The sequence below is a fragment of the Panicum virgatum genome, chromosome 9K, assembly GCF_016808335.1.
Source record: "Panicum virgatum strain AP13 chromosome 9K, P.virgatum_v5, whole genome shotgun sequence".
In the NCBI taxonomy this organism is placed as follows: domain Eukaryota; kingdom Viridiplantae; phylum Streptophyta; class Magnoliopsida; order Poales; family Poaceae; genus Panicum; species Panicum virgatum.
In genome coordinates this window covers 63989476-64007839 of record NC_053144.1, presented here as the reverse complement: position 1 = coordinate 64007839, position 18364 = coordinate 63989476, and the positions used below count along the sequence as shown (strand labels likewise).

General features: G+C 44.7%; 2 protein-coding genes across 6 annotated transcripts; one reads left to right on the top strand and one right to left on the bottom strand.

Annotated features, from left to right (window-relative positions):
- Positions 1 to 3724: 3724 nt before the first annotated feature.
- LOC120646953 (pre-mRNA-splicing factor cwc25-like) lies at positions 3725 to 6709 on the bottom strand. Of its 2 annotated transcripts, none has more exons than XM_039923506.1 (4): positions 6483 to 6709; positions 6057 to 6318; positions 4639 to 4696; positions 3725 to 4556 (listed from the first exon to the last, which is right to left on the bottom strand). In XM_039923506.1, the coding sequence occupies exons 1-4, from the start codon at positions 6581 to 6583 to the stop codon at positions 3952 to 3954; spliced, it is 1026 nt and encodes a 341-aa protein (XP_039779440.1). In that variant the 5' UTR covers positions 6584 to 6709; the 3' UTR covers positions 3725 to 3951. The 2 variants fall into 2 exon arrangements, with proteins under 2 accessions (XP_039779440.1, XP_039779441.1); XM_039923507.1 differs by having other exon boundaries at positions 4639 to 4775; positions 6483 to 6599.
- Positions 6710 to 6773: 64 nt separating this feature from the next.
- On the top strand, positions 6774 to 17828 carry LOC120646952. Of its 4 annotated transcripts, none has more exons than XM_039923502.1 (12): positions 6774 to 7127; positions 7641 to 9153; positions 9310 to 10671; positions 10843 to 11141; positions 12385 to 14033; positions 15739 to 16168; positions 16260 to 16422; positions 16759 to 16862; positions 16943 to 17034; positions 17138 to 17301; positions 17355 to 17387; positions 17471 to 17828. In XM_039923502.1, the coding sequence occupies exons 1-10, from the start codon at positions 6928 to 6930 to the stop codon at positions 17212 to 17214; spliced, it is 5889 nt and encodes a 1962-aa protein (XP_039779436.1). In that variant the 5' UTR covers positions 6774 to 6927; the 3' UTR covers positions 17215 to 17301; positions 17355 to 17387; positions 17471 to 17828. The 4 variants fall into 4 exon arrangements, with proteins under 4 accessions (XP_039779436.1, XP_039779438.1, XP_039779435.1 ...); XM_039923503.1 differs by having other exon boundaries at positions 6900 to 7127; positions 7641 to 8044; positions 8300 to 9153; positions 17138 to 17387; positions 17471 to 17811; XM_039923504.1 differs by having other exon boundaries at positions 12385 to 13717; positions 17138 to 17387.
- The last annotated feature ends 536 nt before the right edge of the window (positions 17829 to 18364 follow it).

Here is an 18364-nt window from a genome sequence, read left to right as displayed (position 1 = left end):
ACGGCAGCGGTGCGGTCACCCTGCACGGTGAGGACTCCGGCAGGGGAAGGCATCTTCAGGACCAAATACCCGTAGTGGGCAATGGCCATGAAGCGGTAGAGTGCCGGTCGGCCAATGATGGCGTTGAACGGGAGGTTCACCTCCGCAACATCGAACATGACGCTCTCTGTGCGGAAGTTCTCCTCGGTCCCGAACGTGACCGGCAATGTGATGCTCCCCAGGGGGAACACCGGGTGTGGGCCCACTCCGGAGAATGGGCGAGAGGGAGTCAGCTTGGACTCTGGGATCTGCAGCTGCTTAAATGCTGCATAACTGATGACGTTGAGGCCAGCCCCACCGTCAATCAGCACGTGGTAGAGCCTCACGTTGGATATGACAGGAGCGGTGACTAAAGGTAGCACACCAGCTCCGGCCATATTCTCCGGGCAGTCGGATGGCCCGAAAGAGATGGTGGTGTTCATCCACCTCTGGTGCGGCGCCGCCCTCGGGACCCCCGGCTTCACCGAGAGGACCTCCCGGCGAAGGGTCTTCACGTCCCGCCGGGAGACAAGCTCCCAGCTCCCGCCATACATTATGTACAGCTTCTTGCGGCGGTCGCCGTTGTCGGAATCGGAGTCGTCGTTGTGATAGACGCCCTTCAGCTCTCGAGCGGGGGATTGGTACCCCAGCTCCTTCTCTCCGGCTGCGGCCCCGCTGTCAGGGGCCTTCTCCTTGCCGGCCCGCTGGCGAGGAGGGGGTGAGTCATCCTTAGAGGACTGCTCACGCCGCCCACTGACCCGTTTCGCGAGCTTTTGGATCTCGCGGCAGTCAGCGGCGCTGTGGCGAGCGGTGGGATGCACTGGGCATGAACCTCCGCTTCCACCTTGCGGGCGAGGGCGTTTGCCGTGTGTATTCTGGCCCCCAGCCGCTGCAGCCGCAGCCGGCGCCGCTGCTGGCGCTGCTGCTGCAACGACTGGTCCGCCGGAATGCGGCTCCCCGCGACCCCGGTTCTTCTTCTTCTTCTTGCCACCGCCCTGAGCGGTAGCACTGGAGCCGCCAGCTTTGGTGTCTCCATCTTGGGGGGCTGAGTGCCATGCACGGCCCTCAGCGGCCCTGGCACACTTGTCTGCCAGGGAGAAAAGCGTAGTGACGCTTTCCACCTCATGCGTCGCCAGCTTCTCGAGCATCTTCTCATCACGCACCCCCTGGCGGAAAGCAGTAATAATAGATGCATCTGAGATACGAGGAATGGTACCTCGTACCTTGGTGAAGCGCGAGATGAAAGCCCGAAGCGTTTCCCCGGGTTTTTGCCTCACGGCGTGAAGGTGTGCCTCCACACCATGCTGCTGGTAGGCGCTGGCGAAGTTCGCTGTGAACCTCGCACAGAGCTCTTCCCAGGACTGGATCGTCCCGGGTGTGAGATTCATGAGCCAGGTCCGGGCTGGCCCAGACAAGGCTACATGAAAGTAGCTTGCCATGACGGCGCCATTGCCACCAGCCGCTGTGATGGCGGTAACGTACACCTGCAGGAATTCCGACGGGTTAGTAGTACCGTCGTACTTTTCCGGCAGGTGGGGGCGGAACTTGGGTGGCCACGCCACGGCGCGGAGGTGCTCCGCAAGCGCAGCACAGCCAACCCCGGCCACCGGTGCACCTGGCTGAATCCGGGCGTTCACCGGAGGCCTGGGTGCCGCCGCGTCCAGATCGACATTGAGGTTGCGTCCCTCAATGTTGAGACGGCGCTCTCGCGCCCTCTCGACAGCGATGCGGGCATCCTCCCCCGCGCGCCGGCGGTTGAGCTCCGCCCGCAAGTCTTCTGTTCGTGCTCCCCTCACGGTGGGGGAGCGCACAGATGCCGACGCACCGCCCTGACGCTGGTGGTAAGGTACCACCGCGTTGCTAGGCGGAGGTCGTTGCCCAGTCTTCGCAGAACTGGGGGAGGCCTGAGCCAGGTGGAGGAGACGGTCGACGTCGTCTCGCCACTGCCTCAGGGCGTCTGGCGAGGCTGCCTCAGCCGGGGGGTTGCGAAGCAATTCCCTAGCCGCTGCCAGCGCCCCGCCGCTCGCAGCCTGTGAGGGAGCCCTTGATGGACGCCCTGACTCTTGCCGGCGGGCGGCGTGCGCCACCGCCAACGGTGCCTGCTCCACAGGCACAGTTGCCCCTGGAGCAGGAACGCGAGGGGCATGTGGCGTGGAGGACGCCACCCCCTCCGTCATCTCCACGTCGTCTACGCGAACCATGGGGACGAAGAAGATGATGGAATGCGACCAGCCCTTCCCCTACCTGGCGCGCCAAATGTCGTGGTGCTGCAAACCACAGCCGGGTGGCGGAAGGCACCCGCCCTAGCCCAGAGGGTGTGTACTCGGGGGTTAGCTAGTCTTAGATCAATCTTCCTCAAGAACACAAGGAACACAGCAGGGTTTAGAGTGGTTCGGGCCGCCGGAGCGTAATACCCTACGTCCACTGTGTGCTGTATTGCCTTCCCACGAGAGTGAGGAGGTGCGAGAGCTTGAGTCTGTCTGGATTGTGGATGTCGTCCTGTGCACAGCGGGCACCTCCCTTTTATATCTCAAGGGGGCGCGTACACGGCTGTTGGATCCCCGACAGGTGGGTCCAACGACCCGATATAAAATAACGGGGTGTTCACACATTATGGCGTTGCAGGCAATGGAGATCTCTCTCTTGGATTCCCTCGCCTGCTCCCGGAGCCCTTCGTCCATCATGTCCTAGCGTCTCGTCAGGTCAGGCCCGTCGTAGCTAGTGGCACCGCCCGTCACATAGCTTAAGCGGGTGGTGTAGCTTGCGGCGTAGGCGGCATGATGGAAAAGTGCCGTGCTGTCGTATCCATTTAATGCAGCAGTCGGGCTCTGCGCGGGCGCGGCTCAGGCGGCTCCACTGTGCTTCTTGGTAATACGCGGCGCGCAGCGGGGCCTGGCAAAAGGCTGTCTTGTGAATCGCGGCGGCAGAGCACGCCTTGTCCATCGCATTAAATGCGGTAGGTGGGCGAGTCTTCCTGCGGAAGGCTTGCGCACGATCCCACGTCTCCGGGACACGTGGCGGCTCCGGACCCCTACATTGTGTGGGCGTCCGGACGGGCGCAGGAGGTCCCGGACCCCTATGGGGGTCCGGGCCCCGGCGGTCGGCACGGAGCTTCCCTTGTTTAGGGATACGTGGCGTCTCCGGACCCTTCCCCAGGCGGGGAGCGGGTCCGGGGCCGTTGGCCTAGTGAGGGGAGAGCCTGACCGGTGGGGCCTGGCTACTCCGCCTTTCCCGCGCAGCTATGGACAACTACGCGGGTCCTGCCTTGCTGCAGTAAGAGTGGGTATCCCTGTTACAGGGTACCGACATCGACCTTCTCGGAGTTTCGCTCCAGCCTCAACGTAGCAGGTGGCTAGTTGTGGCTGCGGGAGGGGGGTGGGTATTTGCCATTTGTACTATCTTCTTGTCCAGTCTTGAACACCGCTGCGACAGTAATTCAGACTGCGGAAGGGTGTTGGTTTTCTTGTTGTCCAGTTTTGAACACCGCTACGCCGGTAGTTCAGACTGCGGGGGGTGTTGGTGTATACGTGAACCCATGTATATAGGCCCATCGAGAGGCCAATGTATAGAATTTATATATCCCACCCTTCTAGAATTTGAAGGAATATAAACTATTACTCTCTCCATCAAGAACAGTGCTTGTGTGCAAATTGCCAGACATCTGGATTTTCAACATGAGGTTACCACGCTAAAGAAGCATTCCGGCTAATTCGAGGCGAAGCAAATTGTTTACTCCCGTTCTTCCATGGTTCGTACATTACGAAACTCATGATTGTCTAATACAATATCTTCACTCCAAATGGAATAGCTCTAAGATGTCCTAATCCTAGACAAGCAAAATATATAGAATAAAAGCACAGCATTTTCAATGGACATGAAACCGAGTACATGATAATCTAACATCAAAAGTAACTCTAGACAGATAGAGAAGAGCTACAGAGCCAACAATGCTTCAACTTTAGCAATCTGCTCTTCCTCGGTCTTTGGAGGTGGGCTCCTGTTTGACTGATCATAGAGGTCATGCTTCCATTTTTCTTCTTGATCACTAGAAGTCTGATGATATACATTGCCACTACCACCATATGGGTTGCTAAATCTGTCTCTGTCAATTCCTCCCCTACCAGGAAACCTTCCCCTTGAATCATACCCGTTTCTTTGGCCTTCGCTCCTGTGGTCAGGAAATCCACGTCTGAAACCTCTATCATCTGGCCTTACAAATGGCCTATGATTTCCAAATCCCCGTGGGTGATAGTTTCTCCTTTCTTCTCTCATTGCAGAAGTAGGCCCAGGCTGATCAGGTTTCCTTGATCCAGAGTCCAGATCTGTAACAATGGCAGCAGAGTCTTGCACCTTCATTTCCTGAAACGGTGGTCTCTTCTTGGCAAGGGGTGCTTCTTCCTCCAACTGGAAAAAACCATCATGCCTCCATGTAGAATCACCACCATCCTGGTCAACCTTTCCCTGCAAACTGTGTCCCACATCCTTCTGTTTATCTCTATCAGCAAAATGTTCCCTTTGATCCCTTTGTCTTCCATAGCCTTAAAAACAACAATAACAAATTAGCGTGCATAAAGGATGGATAATTAAGTGCCCAAAGTATGAACTAAGAAAGCAGCTCACCACTAGCCTGACGGTCAAAGCGTCGACCACCTTGCCCAGCACTTCCACGCTCAGTGTGCTGTACATACAAGCACAGGTAGTCTAACATTGTTATAAACAGTTGGCATTTGAATGCATGTGTCATAAAAGTACTCCCACTACATCAGGAGGAATATGTTATTTATGTATGACAAGTTGATGGAAAAATGTATGATTTTCGGGACAACTTATTATTCTTTCCACACACCAGACCAATCCAAAAATATGCATATTCAGTAGCAGTTTTACAACAACTGTATATTCCTGTTACTCATATAATTTGCAGATCATGAATCTAACTAGTCTGTACACTTCAACTGCATTACATGAAACTATATCACTGAAATAGCCAAATAGGACAGCGATAGATTCCTGCATAATGACAAATTGAGCATAGCTTATGTATATCTAATCCAAATATGAAAAAAAGGCAGTAATTTGACCTGATTAGCTCACATGTCAATTCTACTTTCTAGATAGATAGGATAACACAAATCCATTTTATAATGAGACTATACACAACAATAAAGCTTTTTAGTCCCAATCAAGTTGTATTAGGCTAGAGATGAAACCCAACAAGAGTCACAAAGAGACTAATATGTGTAGAAAAGAAAAAACTTAGTCACAAACAGTTTAACTTCAACTATAAACTAAAATAAATAAGTTGCAACTACACAATCTACTCATGAGAAAGTAAAAAGAGTATCCGATGTACTTCTCACTCAAACCAGCAAGAAATAACACAAGTATCTGATGTGCTTCTCATTCAAACCAGCGAGAAATAACAATATCACCGTATGACGCCCTCGAATCAAATCAATTTATCTAAGATTGACTATAATAGAGCACATCTATAAAACAGCAAAGCATGTCTCATTCTTATCTTAACAGGTAAAGTTTACTTTAGAATCATCTCTACTCCCTAGCCCTAGAACTCAACCAAACATAAATGCATGGCAGTTTTTCAGAGTAACACCAACAGGGAATACTTGCAAATGTTTTGTAGACAAAATGCCGTACCAACATCAAAGCACTGTTTCTCAATACGATGGTACTCTCTGTAACAGTAATAATGTGGTATGGTTCTTTTCAACAGACAGGGCAGCCACTTATAATTGACCTGAGCTGTCATAATAGGATGCACTCATCTGCTAGGTACATTTTCCAGCACCAGTCAGGTTATAGAATGTGGCATGCTTGCTGTTTCAGCAATTTAGTGACAGCTCCTTAACAACACGAATGCAATAGTGACAGCTCCCTAACAATGCGAATGCAAAAGGTTATTCAGACAATGATAGTCTAAGTAGCCATTAAGCGCAATACGGCTATCAAACCATTTGAAGCAGAGAGCACAAGCCGTTGGCGGCAGTCCTTTATGTAAATGGAGAAAAGAAAAGAACCTGCACGAAAGATCGATGCCGCAAAGTCTCCCTCGACTCAGAAAACCGTTTGGTTCCCCTAGGAGATCTCTCATGCCTGGTGGACGGGTCATTCTTGGCATCACTCACTGATTTCGACTCAGCATTCGGAGGATCATCGCGCTGCTCAGCATCTCTGTTCCGCTTCTGATCACGATTCGACACCTTCGCAGATTCTTCATCTCGACTTCTGTAGTGCGCCCTATCCGATTCATGCCTCCTGTCATCTCTCCTTCTCCTTGGGCTACCAAAGCGATTCCAGAAATGATTGATAAGGACACAAATCGCGTTATCTTGTAAGAAATTGCAAGTCTCAGAAACGATTCCCGATGCCGCCAAATCAGCATTCTAATCCAAACCGAAGCGTAATTAGATCGAGAATCCGACAGAGGCGCAGCGGATTGGTACCTGGGATCGTCCCGTCGCGACCTGGACGAGGAGTGCGGGCGCCTCCCGTGCGAGTCGCGCCCCTCGCGCCGAGACGACTCGTTCGGCTCCCTCGTCGTCATCGTCTTCTCCCCTTCCGCTTCAGCCTAGAGCCACAGCCTTTTTGCTCGGAACGGGTTAGGGTTTGTAGCTTGTACCTGGAATCCGGACCCAGAATGGTGGGTTGGGTTGGGCCTGGACTATCTCATTCGACGCCGTGAGCCGATCTGGTTGTAGACAGCTTTAAGATTCGCGCTGTAGACTGCCGGACTCGGGCTCGCGGCAGGGGACCTCACGGCCGCGTGTGTTGGAGCACGGAGAAATCAAACGGCACGAGGCAATAACCGCACTAAAAAAAAAATAACCGCACTGTGTCCCAAAACCCAGAACCCTAGCCTCCACTTCTGCTGTCGCGCACGGCCAAGCCATGGAGACGGCTGCCGCGACCGCGATGCCCGGCGCAGGGAGGAAGCGGCGGCGGAGCCGATCGCCGCCTCGCGACGGAGAGGGACCGAGCGACCTCAAGTGCGGCAGGCTTCGCTTAGAAGGGGACGGCGGCGCCAAGGGCGCGTGGGAACACCTCGACCTCGTCCTCTCCCTCCAGGGCAAGGAGCTCTCGCTCGAAAGGTCACCCGCTTACCACTTCTGCTTCCGATTCAGTGAACTTTAGCTCGTGTAATCCTGTGGCTAGGAATTTCAATCATCCAGTGATTATGCTTCTCTGCTCTGCTGGTTTAGTTGGCTCAGTCATGGAGGATTGCTTGTGTACTGCCATAGCCTGTAACTAAATGCACGAGGTGAATTGCTTAACTCAGTGCAGAATAGGATTTTAGAGATACAGTTTTGTTGTAGGTAACTTAAGCTTAGCTTCATAATTGTCGACTTTGCACTAAAATCACATTGATTTATGTCAATTAGTACTTTCCCTTGTTAGTTTCTGGGCTTCTAAAAGCAGTAGATGGGTAAATTCGCCCATGTTGAGTACACAAATACCCAATGGGATCCCTTTGATTCATACAGAAGTGAACATTTTGGTGCTATTTTACTGATGATGGAATAAGTTGTTTGAATCCTCTTTACATTTACCTTAGTTTAAACTTATTGCTTGTAATCTTCGTAACAACATGTTCATTTGTGCAGAAAGATTGAGCTACTGGTTGAATTTTTAACCACACTGCCAAATAACTCAAGCCATGACCGTAATGTCCACAGCATTCAGCTATCACGTCTGGTATCATTTATTGGAAACTGGGTGCAGTCTATCTTAAATTTCTCTGAGAATAGTAAAAGGATGTTACAGCCTTTTGATCCGGCATTGGATAGTAGTTGCTGGGTAATTTTGAGAGTTTGTATTGAAAAGAAGCCGTCCATTTCAATATCTCTGAACCTACTTAAATCACTTAGTCGTGTTGCAAGGCATGGTTTCGGCAGAGTTGGTAGCAACACGTCACGTGCTGACAATGAATCTATTGAACTCTTCGAACAAGTTTTTGACTGTATGTCATTGCTCTTCTCCTACAATACAAGAGCTTTCTTCAATGCAGGTGTGGATTTATGGGCATCTTGTGCCATCGAGGTTATCAATCTTGCCCAAAAGGTTTTAGCTAATGAAGAGAATTTCTGCCCTGTTCTTCAGAAGCTTGTAAATTGCCTCCTCAGGCAATTCTCAAGCTTCCTGAGATTTTATGCAAATCCGAAGAATATTTTCCATGCCTTTGTTGATAAGATTCTTGGTCCATTGTTGGAGTTGTTAGTTTTACTTAATTCACAAGCAAATTCCAACAAGCACAAGCATGCAGGAACCATGTTGAAAATTGTTGAAGATGTTTTGTCAAATGGACTGTTTCATCCCCAACATCTTAGTGGGTATTTTGGTCTCAGGAGTTTGAACAAATTTTCTGCAGCCAAGGATATTAAAGGAAGCTATCATAGACATCTATTTCAGCGATTCAAAGGAATAAAAACAGAAAACAAGGCTGTATTGCTGGCTGGGTTTGGCTACTTGCTTCAATTGTTTGTTAGCAGAGCTAGAAATCAAAGAACAACTCTGGTACCGAGTGGGACAACTTTGAGTAGGCAGCAAAAAGGCAGTGAGGGTTCTGAAGAACCACAACAACATAGAGAATCAATTTTTGAAGTGTTTATTCAGTTTATGGAACCCATGGTGTTAGAGTGTAAATTGTATTCCCAAAAAGACTTTTCTAAGTTAGGGGTGACAAGGCTAGTAGAAGTTCACTGCATGCTGAAGTCCATTAGTGTAATGTTGACAACACTTACTGAAGAGAAGATATATGTTCCTACAGAGGACACATCGGAAGGATCTTACTTCAACTTCTTGCAAGATATTTACACTGTCTTGATCTCAATATCTGAAAAGATTTATGAATTCTGGGTGTCGGCTGTGCATCTAGAAGATGTAGGCATTAGGAAGATATTACCTTTAATGTTTTCGGAGATTATTGCTGCAGTTGGTAATTTTCTAGAAATTGAGTACAAAGTACTGGGGGATGACCTTATGAAGTTGTGGTTAATGATTTTTGCTTTATCTGCTATTAATGCATCTTCCAAGGACATCAAACCCTGTTTCCTGCTAGCTTCAAAGATTTCAAGCATTTCAGCCCAAGTGATTTGCACATTCAGTGAGCTTCGCCAGGTTGGTTAATGGTTTGTACTTTTCAGCTATTAGTTTCAGTAATTTCTGACTCCATTCTTTGATATACCTTTTTTTGTGTGCATTTACATTCTGATTGAACGCTCTTCTTTCCCCCCACCCTGGTCTCATATTTTGTCTCTTTGGTTCATATTTTAGGTTTCTCGGTCAATTTTCAAGCTGTGCGATGCTGTGAGAGCATTCAGAGCTGGTGACCCTGATGCACTACAAGGCTCATTTTCTGTGGCTTCTTTATCGTCCCAGGAATGTTTGGAATCATTGACAGCATTGTTGAGTTCTGAAACATTGATAGCTGCTATTCATACTTCAATAAAGTCGATGCCGCAAGGGCAGTCTAGTCGATGCATAGATGACCTTACATCAGATCTCACAGAAACATTGAACTGGATGACAGGTTGCAGTTTTGAAGATGATTTAAGAAAACCGGGAGAACCCTCCATCGCCAGGAAGTCTGTTTTTTGCCAGAAAGCTGAACTTCTTGGCAGGCACTTATCTGAAGTGTACACTAGTGTTCTTGACTCAATAACTGTCACAGCTTCAAATAGTACACTGGTAGGAAAATCTGTTGAAAGGTTAGTCAATGCAGTCCAACCAAACTTCAGTCATTTGATCAGAAATGAATTGAAAAATTCAAGTGGATTCATTTCCTCAATCATGGGAAAATGTATATCTAAAAAACAACATGCCAGCTGGCAGAAGATCCCAAGTTTTTCCTTTATCTGTGCCTTTTTCTTTCGCCTATATATATCGTGTAGAGGTTTGTATCAGCAATGTATTTGCCTCATGCCTCCAGATGTGGCCACAGAAGCAACAAAATTAGTGGGGAATCCGTTTATTGTGTGCTCAGGAAAGGAATGGACCAATCCAGCCAATATTCTCGGGAAGGGCTATTTTGCATTGATTGTTGAAAATTCAAACTCCCTTTTGGATGTTATTGAGAGTTTATCACAGTCTCTTTCAAGAAATTGTGCTTCCTTTGCTCTACTTGTTTACACCTTTCATGTGATGGCTCTGCAGAGGCTCAATGACCTTAACAAGCAGACTAAAGCATTTCAGTTTTTGCTTGAAAATGATGCTTGGCAACTAGATAAGGAGGATATTAGGAACACTCAACTATTAGAGGAATCTTGCAGCCTTGAAGCCGCTAAATTGACGAGTTTTATGATGAGTTATGTGAATCTGTTATGTTCAGGAGAAAATGGTCCTCTTGGGTGTTATAAAGCTAGTGGTTCCTGGGATTTGAGTCTATGTTCCTTAGATGAAGGTTCTTTTCCTATAGCAACTTGGCGGCTTCTGTGTGAAAACATTGATATTTGGAGCTCTCATGCTTCTAAGAAGGATTTAAAGAACTTCTTCTCTAATCTGATAAGGTTTTCTTTTATTCAAAAGGGATCCTCCAGAGATAAGGAGAACAATGGTACTCAATCTTCATACAGAGAAATGACTTTGCATAGTATTTCTTTGGGGGTCCTTTGTGATACAATTATTTATGATCAAAAGGTATCTATCATTGCAATCCTTCCATTCCAAGAAAGATTGCTATTAAATAACCAACCAAGAATGTTGACAATATTGAATGTGATGTTTGAAGCTTTTTTTTTTGGATAGCTGGGGTACTTTCTTCACATGCTTTTCCTAATGACTTCAAATTTGAAATGAATGTTTATCCAGGTGCTTTTGAAGAATTTGACATCAAGTTTTTGCCATGCTTTGAAGCAATCTTTATCTTTTGTCAACTACCCTGATGAAGATAATGTCCTTTTGGACTCTTCCCCTGATTTGATGGAGACAATGAGTAATCTGGAAAATGGGAAGTTGATTGGTACAGATTCTGGTGCTATGCATGTCCACTGCAAAAACAAACAGTGGATGTGCGAGGATTTACTTGATTTTTTTAGTGCTGTACCTGGATTTCATACAAATTCCAAGTCAACCGCACGGCTTATAAACTACATCCTCCATCTTGAAAGGCAAGTGTAAAGTTTGCAACTTTGTTCTTTTGTGCTATTTAGGATGGGAACGTATCAGGTGCAAACTAACCTCTCCGTGCAAACTATGGAAACTTCAATCTGGTCCATCAGATCAACATCCAAGGGGAGGGGCGCAGAGAGGTGGGAGGGGGGATTTGTAAAAGTGTGATTACCCAATCCAAGGACGGGTCCAGATTGTAAAATTATCCAATCCCCCATACCCCTTGGATGTTGATCCAATGACTTAGATTCAAGTTTCCAAATTTTGCATGAAGAGGTTGGTTTGCACCTGATATATTCCCATTTAGGATTCCTATGCTTTGTACAATCTTATACAAATGTAGGAACAACAAAAATATATGCTGATCCATTCTCAAATACAAGGCTCTTTCAACTGAAAGTTTCTGTCACAAATATTTTGGAACGTTTTCAGCTCCTGGTTTCATTCTATTAGCTCCTAAATCTTTGACTTTGACTTGGGTTTTGGAGTTTACATCTGTTGTCTAATTCGGTCAAAGTGACAGATTTGAGAACAGCAGGTTCATTGTATCCATTTTGCCTTGTTTATCACAATGTTTATTGACAATAACAGATTAACAGCACATAAACATGGCTAGTGTTGCTAGTATCTGTGGCTAATTAAAAAGGGTGAGGCGAAGTCAAAGAGGAAGATGATTTAATGATTGCTAGCGATGAGAATATCAAGAATAAAGAAGGCACTTCTTTTCCTCCGATAGAAAGAGATCTAGCTGTGCTTATTCTGACAAGACTTAACATGAGTTGCTAAAAAATGGTTGAACTCTTTAATCGATTGGCGAGGCGGGTAAGTGGTAATTGCATTCCGATGTGAGGTGTTAGGATCAACAAAGCATCATTTCCTCCGCTATGTCTTGCTTTTCTATCAAGGGAAGAGCAAAAATGACATTTCATTTATCCCCTTGTGTATGGGGCTCAAGTGGCATACAACCGCCATGACATCCCCTCTCTCTCTTTTTTGAGTTTTGACTGCTTTCATGGCATTGAAAAACCTTGTTAATGTGGACTTTGATATGTATAATGAAAGAAGTTTAAGTTGAATTTTATTGATGGTCTCTAGTTTGTACTCGTTCTCTGTGCAGCCAGTGAATCAATCTCAATTTTTCATGTGATAAATTTTGTTTGCCTGATAATTCAGGGAAAATAGGTATCATTATATGCATTTATTATCTGCAATGTTGACATTTGGTTAACTTTTTGCTTGCAGAATGCTGCTACTGAAATTGCTAGGTCTTCGCTGTGAATCCTGCAATCCCATGAAGTTACTGCATTTGTTTATATGTTGTCGTAGGGTTATGATAAATCTCGTATTGAAAGTTGGGAAAGAGCACCTGGAGTCAAAGCAATACTTGGCCTTTTCAGAAATTTTTGGTAACTCGTATTCTCTTGTTTGGTTTTTGCGATCTGCTCAGGAAATTGTTGGTTCGTCAGATAGAATATTTGATGAGTGTAATGATGAGGTGAATAGTATGATGTTCTCCTTGTTAGACAAGACATCGGAATTATTTTCTACCCTAGCTAGTGTGAATTTATCATTTTGCATGTTGTATTACAAGAAACAAATTAAATCATCCCTGATTGGTAGCCCTATTGAAATCAAGGCATCAGAACATGATGACCAGACATTTGATATACAAGAAAATTCCGCCTTGGAGTGTGTCAAAAGTATGGCTGAACTGTTACAGAAGAGTACAACCGGCATACCTGTTATTACAGGAAAGGACAGCAAGTGTGTTATCAAATTAGAAAACTGTCGTACCGCTGTATGCTGGAAAAGATTGTCTTGCATCATGTCTTGCATTTGTGGATTCTTGTGGGGGCTCAATTCGGCATTAGAGAGTGCATTCAAAGATCATCCAGTAGCAACCTCAGAGGAAAAGAAAATGTTGCTTCAGTATTGTTCAAGATTTAGCAGTCATATTGCTAAGTTTGAGACCTTTGTAGATATTTGCCTTCATGTGTTGTTTATGGATAACAAGGGTTCTGGCTCTATTGATTCGATCTCTGTTCGTCTTCCTCAAGAGCTGGATTGTGAGAACGGTTTTCTGAATATTGATACAGTCATGGATGGCAGGATGAAGTGTGGAAGTCGTGATCTTGACATATCTAAGCTACAATACATGGAAAATATTCTTTTGGAAAACCTATTGAGAGGTGAATATCCACTCACAGCATTCACTTTGAGGGAGGTCTACAATGTATCTGCTGCTATTGTTAAGCTGCACGGCAACCTATCCTTTCCAAGCGATGTTTCTCGGCAGACATGCAGCCCTGTCCAACAGCTTTCACTGGGTACCATGCTTGGGACAGCTTTCTTCACTCTACAGAAAATTGCAGACATGTCTAGCTGGCCTCATATGTTCTGTCTTGTATGGATTGATGGGGTATTAAGATATCTTGAAGTTTTAGGGAGTGCATGTACATTGCCTGAGCTCAACATCTCAATAGAATTGTATACTCAGATAGTAAATGCCCTATTGAGGTCTATTGGAAAATGCATCTTACTTCAAGGGAAGAGTGCAACTCTGCCTACGCATGAGGTTGGCTCAAGCACAAAAACACTTCAATTACAGAATGCATCTGGTTATGCCTTTCCTAGGGATTTCATTGATAGGCAGAATAGGTTAAATTCATTGAAATCGAGGCTTCGGCTGTTACTTGAAAAATTTGTCAATATTGCATCAAACACACATCTAAATGCAACTCTACAAGTAATTGAAAGGGCGTTGGTTGGAGTGAATCTGTATAGTCATTCCATATATGAAGTTTGCACTGGAAATCCTGATGGTGGGACAGTTTCTTCTGATGTTGCCGCTGGGATCGACTGTCTCTATCTGGTTCTTGATTTTGTGCCAGGTTCGCAGCCAAAATTTCGTTGAATATGTTCTGACATGTGGTTTTAAAATTTTTATGTTACCAAAGGTGATCTCAATCCATTGCTTCTGAGATAGATGTTGATGTTAAGTCATCTTCCTAAGAGCATTCAGTAACGTACCAAGTCTTTATAAGCAATCATGTGTGAGAACTAGATTAGCTGCCCAAAAATACTAAGTTTTTTTTTTCTCGAATGCGCAGGAGAGCTGCGCATCAATATATTAAGAAGAAGAAAAGGGGGTAAAGAGCCCCAATACAAAAAAGCTGTTACAGGGTTGAAGGGTCTGTAACACACCCTAAAGGCACATTAACCTGTTTTTCTCAGGTTACTACTAGGACTAGACCAGACCAGACCTTGCCACCAGCAAAAGCAGCTAGGAATTAGGAGCCAGGGCGAGGAGGTAGGAAACTCCTCGAGCCCCTGCTATAGACCATAACTGAGCTTCTTCTCTAAACTCCGAGATGACCCGGGCTAAGGCAGGGGTTCCTCCATCAAAAACGCAGTAGAATAATGATGGAGTTGAATCCCTTCCTTACATGACCAGAAAACCTGCTGCTTGCTCCAGCCCACCAATCTATAAAAAACTGATCATTTAACTGTGGAGCAACAGCTTGTAGACCAAACATCTGCAGAATGCTGAACCATAATTGCCGGGTGAAAACACAAGATACCAGCAGGTGATCTATTGTTTCTCCAACCTGGTCACAAAGAGGGCACATTGGTGGGTGATTAAGCCTCGCCGTGCAAGTCTATCAGCTGTCCAGCACCTATGGTGAGCCACTGTCCACATGAAGAAGAAGAATTTGCATTTCCCTGGGGCCCAACTCTTCCAAATTATTTCCCAAGGACTGAACTGAGTAGCTCCGATAAACAATGCCTCATATGCTGATTTGGTGGAGAATAATCCAGAAGTTGTGAATTTCCAAATACCAAAAATACTAAGTTACTGGCAAGACAGTAATTCTTAGGAAATGGTTCTTACTTCACCAGTAAATATCCCTATGTCAAGTTGTCAAATGCTCCATTGCAAATATAAGTTACCATAGGATTTGTGCAAATCAAACTTCAGGTTTGAGAAATATTATATAAAAAGGAATTTAGATTGTATGGATGGAATTTGTATTGATTCATTTTGAGATTGGCTTTCATAATATATAATTTTTGTTATTTCTGATCACTCCTAGTGACAATAAATTATCATACAAAGTGGTACATTGGAGACCGTATCAATATAAAAAACATTTACATCTGCAGGTCGAGTTAGTACTTTATATATCCACTTTACATCAAGTTATTCATATACATGAATATGTGATAGGTATATGAATATGCGATAGGTACTTTGGGGAGATGATTAATCGTATTTTAGTCGCTTAGTGCTGGTGCTTATCAATAATCAGTACCACATGGTTAGGATTCACAGCTTTTCTAACTGACCCATGCAATTTATTTTAGCACATCATTCCATTGACTTATCAATGTCGTTTTGGAACCTTGATTTAAACTGGTAGTTCTTGCAAGTTGCAATGAGTTGCGTGTGAAGGACTGCCTGCTGCTTTTTATATCAAGCAAAATCTTGGCACTAGCACTGTGGATTTACATCTTGTGTCATGAATGAAGAGTATTCGATATGAAAAGCCTGGTTTGAAAAGGTTAATTTTAACTATTTCCCAGTCTATATTGCAGGAAATAAGCGTGTTTTTAAGAGAACTGTCCCAGGCCTAGTTGGTGCTTTATTCAACATTGTACTGCACCTTCAGAGTCCACTTATTTTCTACATTCAAAAGCTGCCACCTCATTGTAGTGAGTTCCATCCTGATGCTGGAGCCGTTGTTCTAATGTGTGTGGAGGTTATCACGTCATTTGTGGGAAGGCATTCTTTTCAAATTGATGCATCTCATGTTTCCCAATGCCTGCATGTTCCTGTGACACTTTTCAAAGGGTTCAAAGGACTTCTTGCTTGTCGTAGAATATTACGTTATTCAGCAAAGTATCGCACCGAAAGTGTACAGCAACATGCAGATCGTGATGAATATATACTCGATAGACAATTTTCAGTAGATATCTATGCTGCATGCTGCAAGTTGTTGTGCACTACTCTTCGGCACCAACAACGGTAGAGATTTTGACTCGCCATTTGTTTTTCTATTATTTTGTTTTTATCGTCGTTTGGTCTTGATGTTGTTAGTTTGTTACTTATTTTCTAGTGAGATTGGACGGTGTGTGGCACTCCTGGAGGATTCAGTAAGCATACTGCTCAGTTGTTTGGAGTCTACAGATTCTAAGATGGTTAACATGGCTGGATATTTTGCTTGGAACATGGAGGAGGCACTAAAATGTGCTTCATTTTTTAGAAGGATCTATGAAGAGGTGAGTGATGGTTATGTTTTATTATTTGAAATAATACAAATCTCACTTTGATAGTATGCCATGTCTAGCCTTATTTCTGAGCTTTGTGGTCTGGTGGATCCTGTTCTCTTTTGCATTATGGGTTAACAAACTGCTGAAGGTTTTTGGCATTGTTAAGCTAGGTTTCGTACTGAACATTTGTTGCAACAAATGATTGCAGTTTGGCTTTAGAAATCAGAATTCAAAAACTTAGTGACACAACAAAGAGATGCCCATACCACTGAGGCATGCATATTTATGCTTCGTGTGCCAACAAAACTCAAAACTTACTTTTCTCCTGTTGTGTGGGCAATGCAGATGCGTCAGCAAAGGGAAATTATAGGAAAGCACGCCATGCATTTCCTTGCTGGTTACATTTCCATGTTTTCCAGGCAGGGTCCTTTTCAGACTGGGATAACACGGTATGTTGTGCTCTAGACTGAGAAGCTGAGCTATTCTATTATATGCTTGTCTCATCAGACTTGCCCTTCTTACATGGCAGCGAAATTGACGAGGCCTTGAGACCTGGTGTGTATTCCCTGATTGATATATGCCAGGAAAGTGATTTGCAACAACTCCACACATACCTGGGTGGTATGTAACTCCAGCTCATTCTGCTTGAATTGTTTTTCTTCTGAACATACAAATATAACCTCTGAGATAACTCCTTCCTTTTATTTGTTTTTTTTATTTCCAGAGGGGCCATGCCGAACCACACTAGCTGATCTGGTGCATGACTATAAATTACACTTCCAGTATCAGGGCAAGATCTAAGACAGCCTCTCATTTATTTTTGGAATGATTGATGGTTATCCTGCTACGGCTGCATAGAAAAACCTTGAGTCCCAGCTTCTGGAGGATCTTGTGTTTTGGACTGTTGGGTGGACTAATTTGGCTTATTTACTGTGCACTAACTTCTGATCAAGGATACATGGTGGCGACGAAAGGTTTCAGATCAATATATACCTTATAGATTAAATTTCATACAAATAGAAGATTGGTTTCTGATTTCTCTGTTCTTGTTTCACAGATTTAAGGCTTGTCAAATCAACCGTAACATATAAGAAGCAGATTGTCCATAAGATCTATAGCTGCCCAGTGCCCAGTGCTGTTCCAGAAATTGGCCTGGTAATATTAAGAACGCATTGTCATTCAAATTTTAAGGGTAATGTATAAAATGCATGCTTATCCCTGAAAAGTTCTCTGCTATTAAAGATATCAGTGCAATTGATTCCTTTTTCTGTTTTAACATTAGTAAAGGTTATAGGGTGTTTATGATCCTTTGGTGTTTGGCTGCCTCATAAGACTTACTGATCAAAAAATTGTAATGTCAAAACTTAAAGTAAGATCATAACTGATGAAAAAGAACAATCTTGTGTCCTGCTAAAGTTCTGGTTTTTGTCTTGATCAAATGCTTCTGGTGGAATCCAGCATTATATTTAGCATTCATAACCGAGGTCCCCTAATTCTGTTTTGTACTTTTTGTTTTTGTTGTTTTCTTTGACACCCCCACACTATGGTCTTTTGGAATCTTTCCAGAATCCTTTGGAAACTGGATTACACAAAATTCATGTGTTTCAAACAAGCCTTAATTGGATTGTTGTTGCCATGGTGTGACTACTTTTCTGCTGGCGCATACAGCAAAGAACAGCATGCTAGGAGCTAATAGGGAAAAAGCTTAGAGAACAAAGGTGGTCAAGATAGTGGAAATTGAGGAGCAGTGTGCCAGTTTGTGTTGAAGATAAGGCCCTGTTTGGCAGGGCTCTGACTCCTCCAAAAACAGCTCTGCCTCCGGCTCCTCTGGTGGAGCGGCTTTTTTGATGGAGTTGGAGCCGTTTTGAAAAACGTTTGGCAAAACAGCTTCACCTGTTGGATTGAGATGGTAAAATATCTAAATTGCCCATTTCCTTTTTTCCTTTTCTTC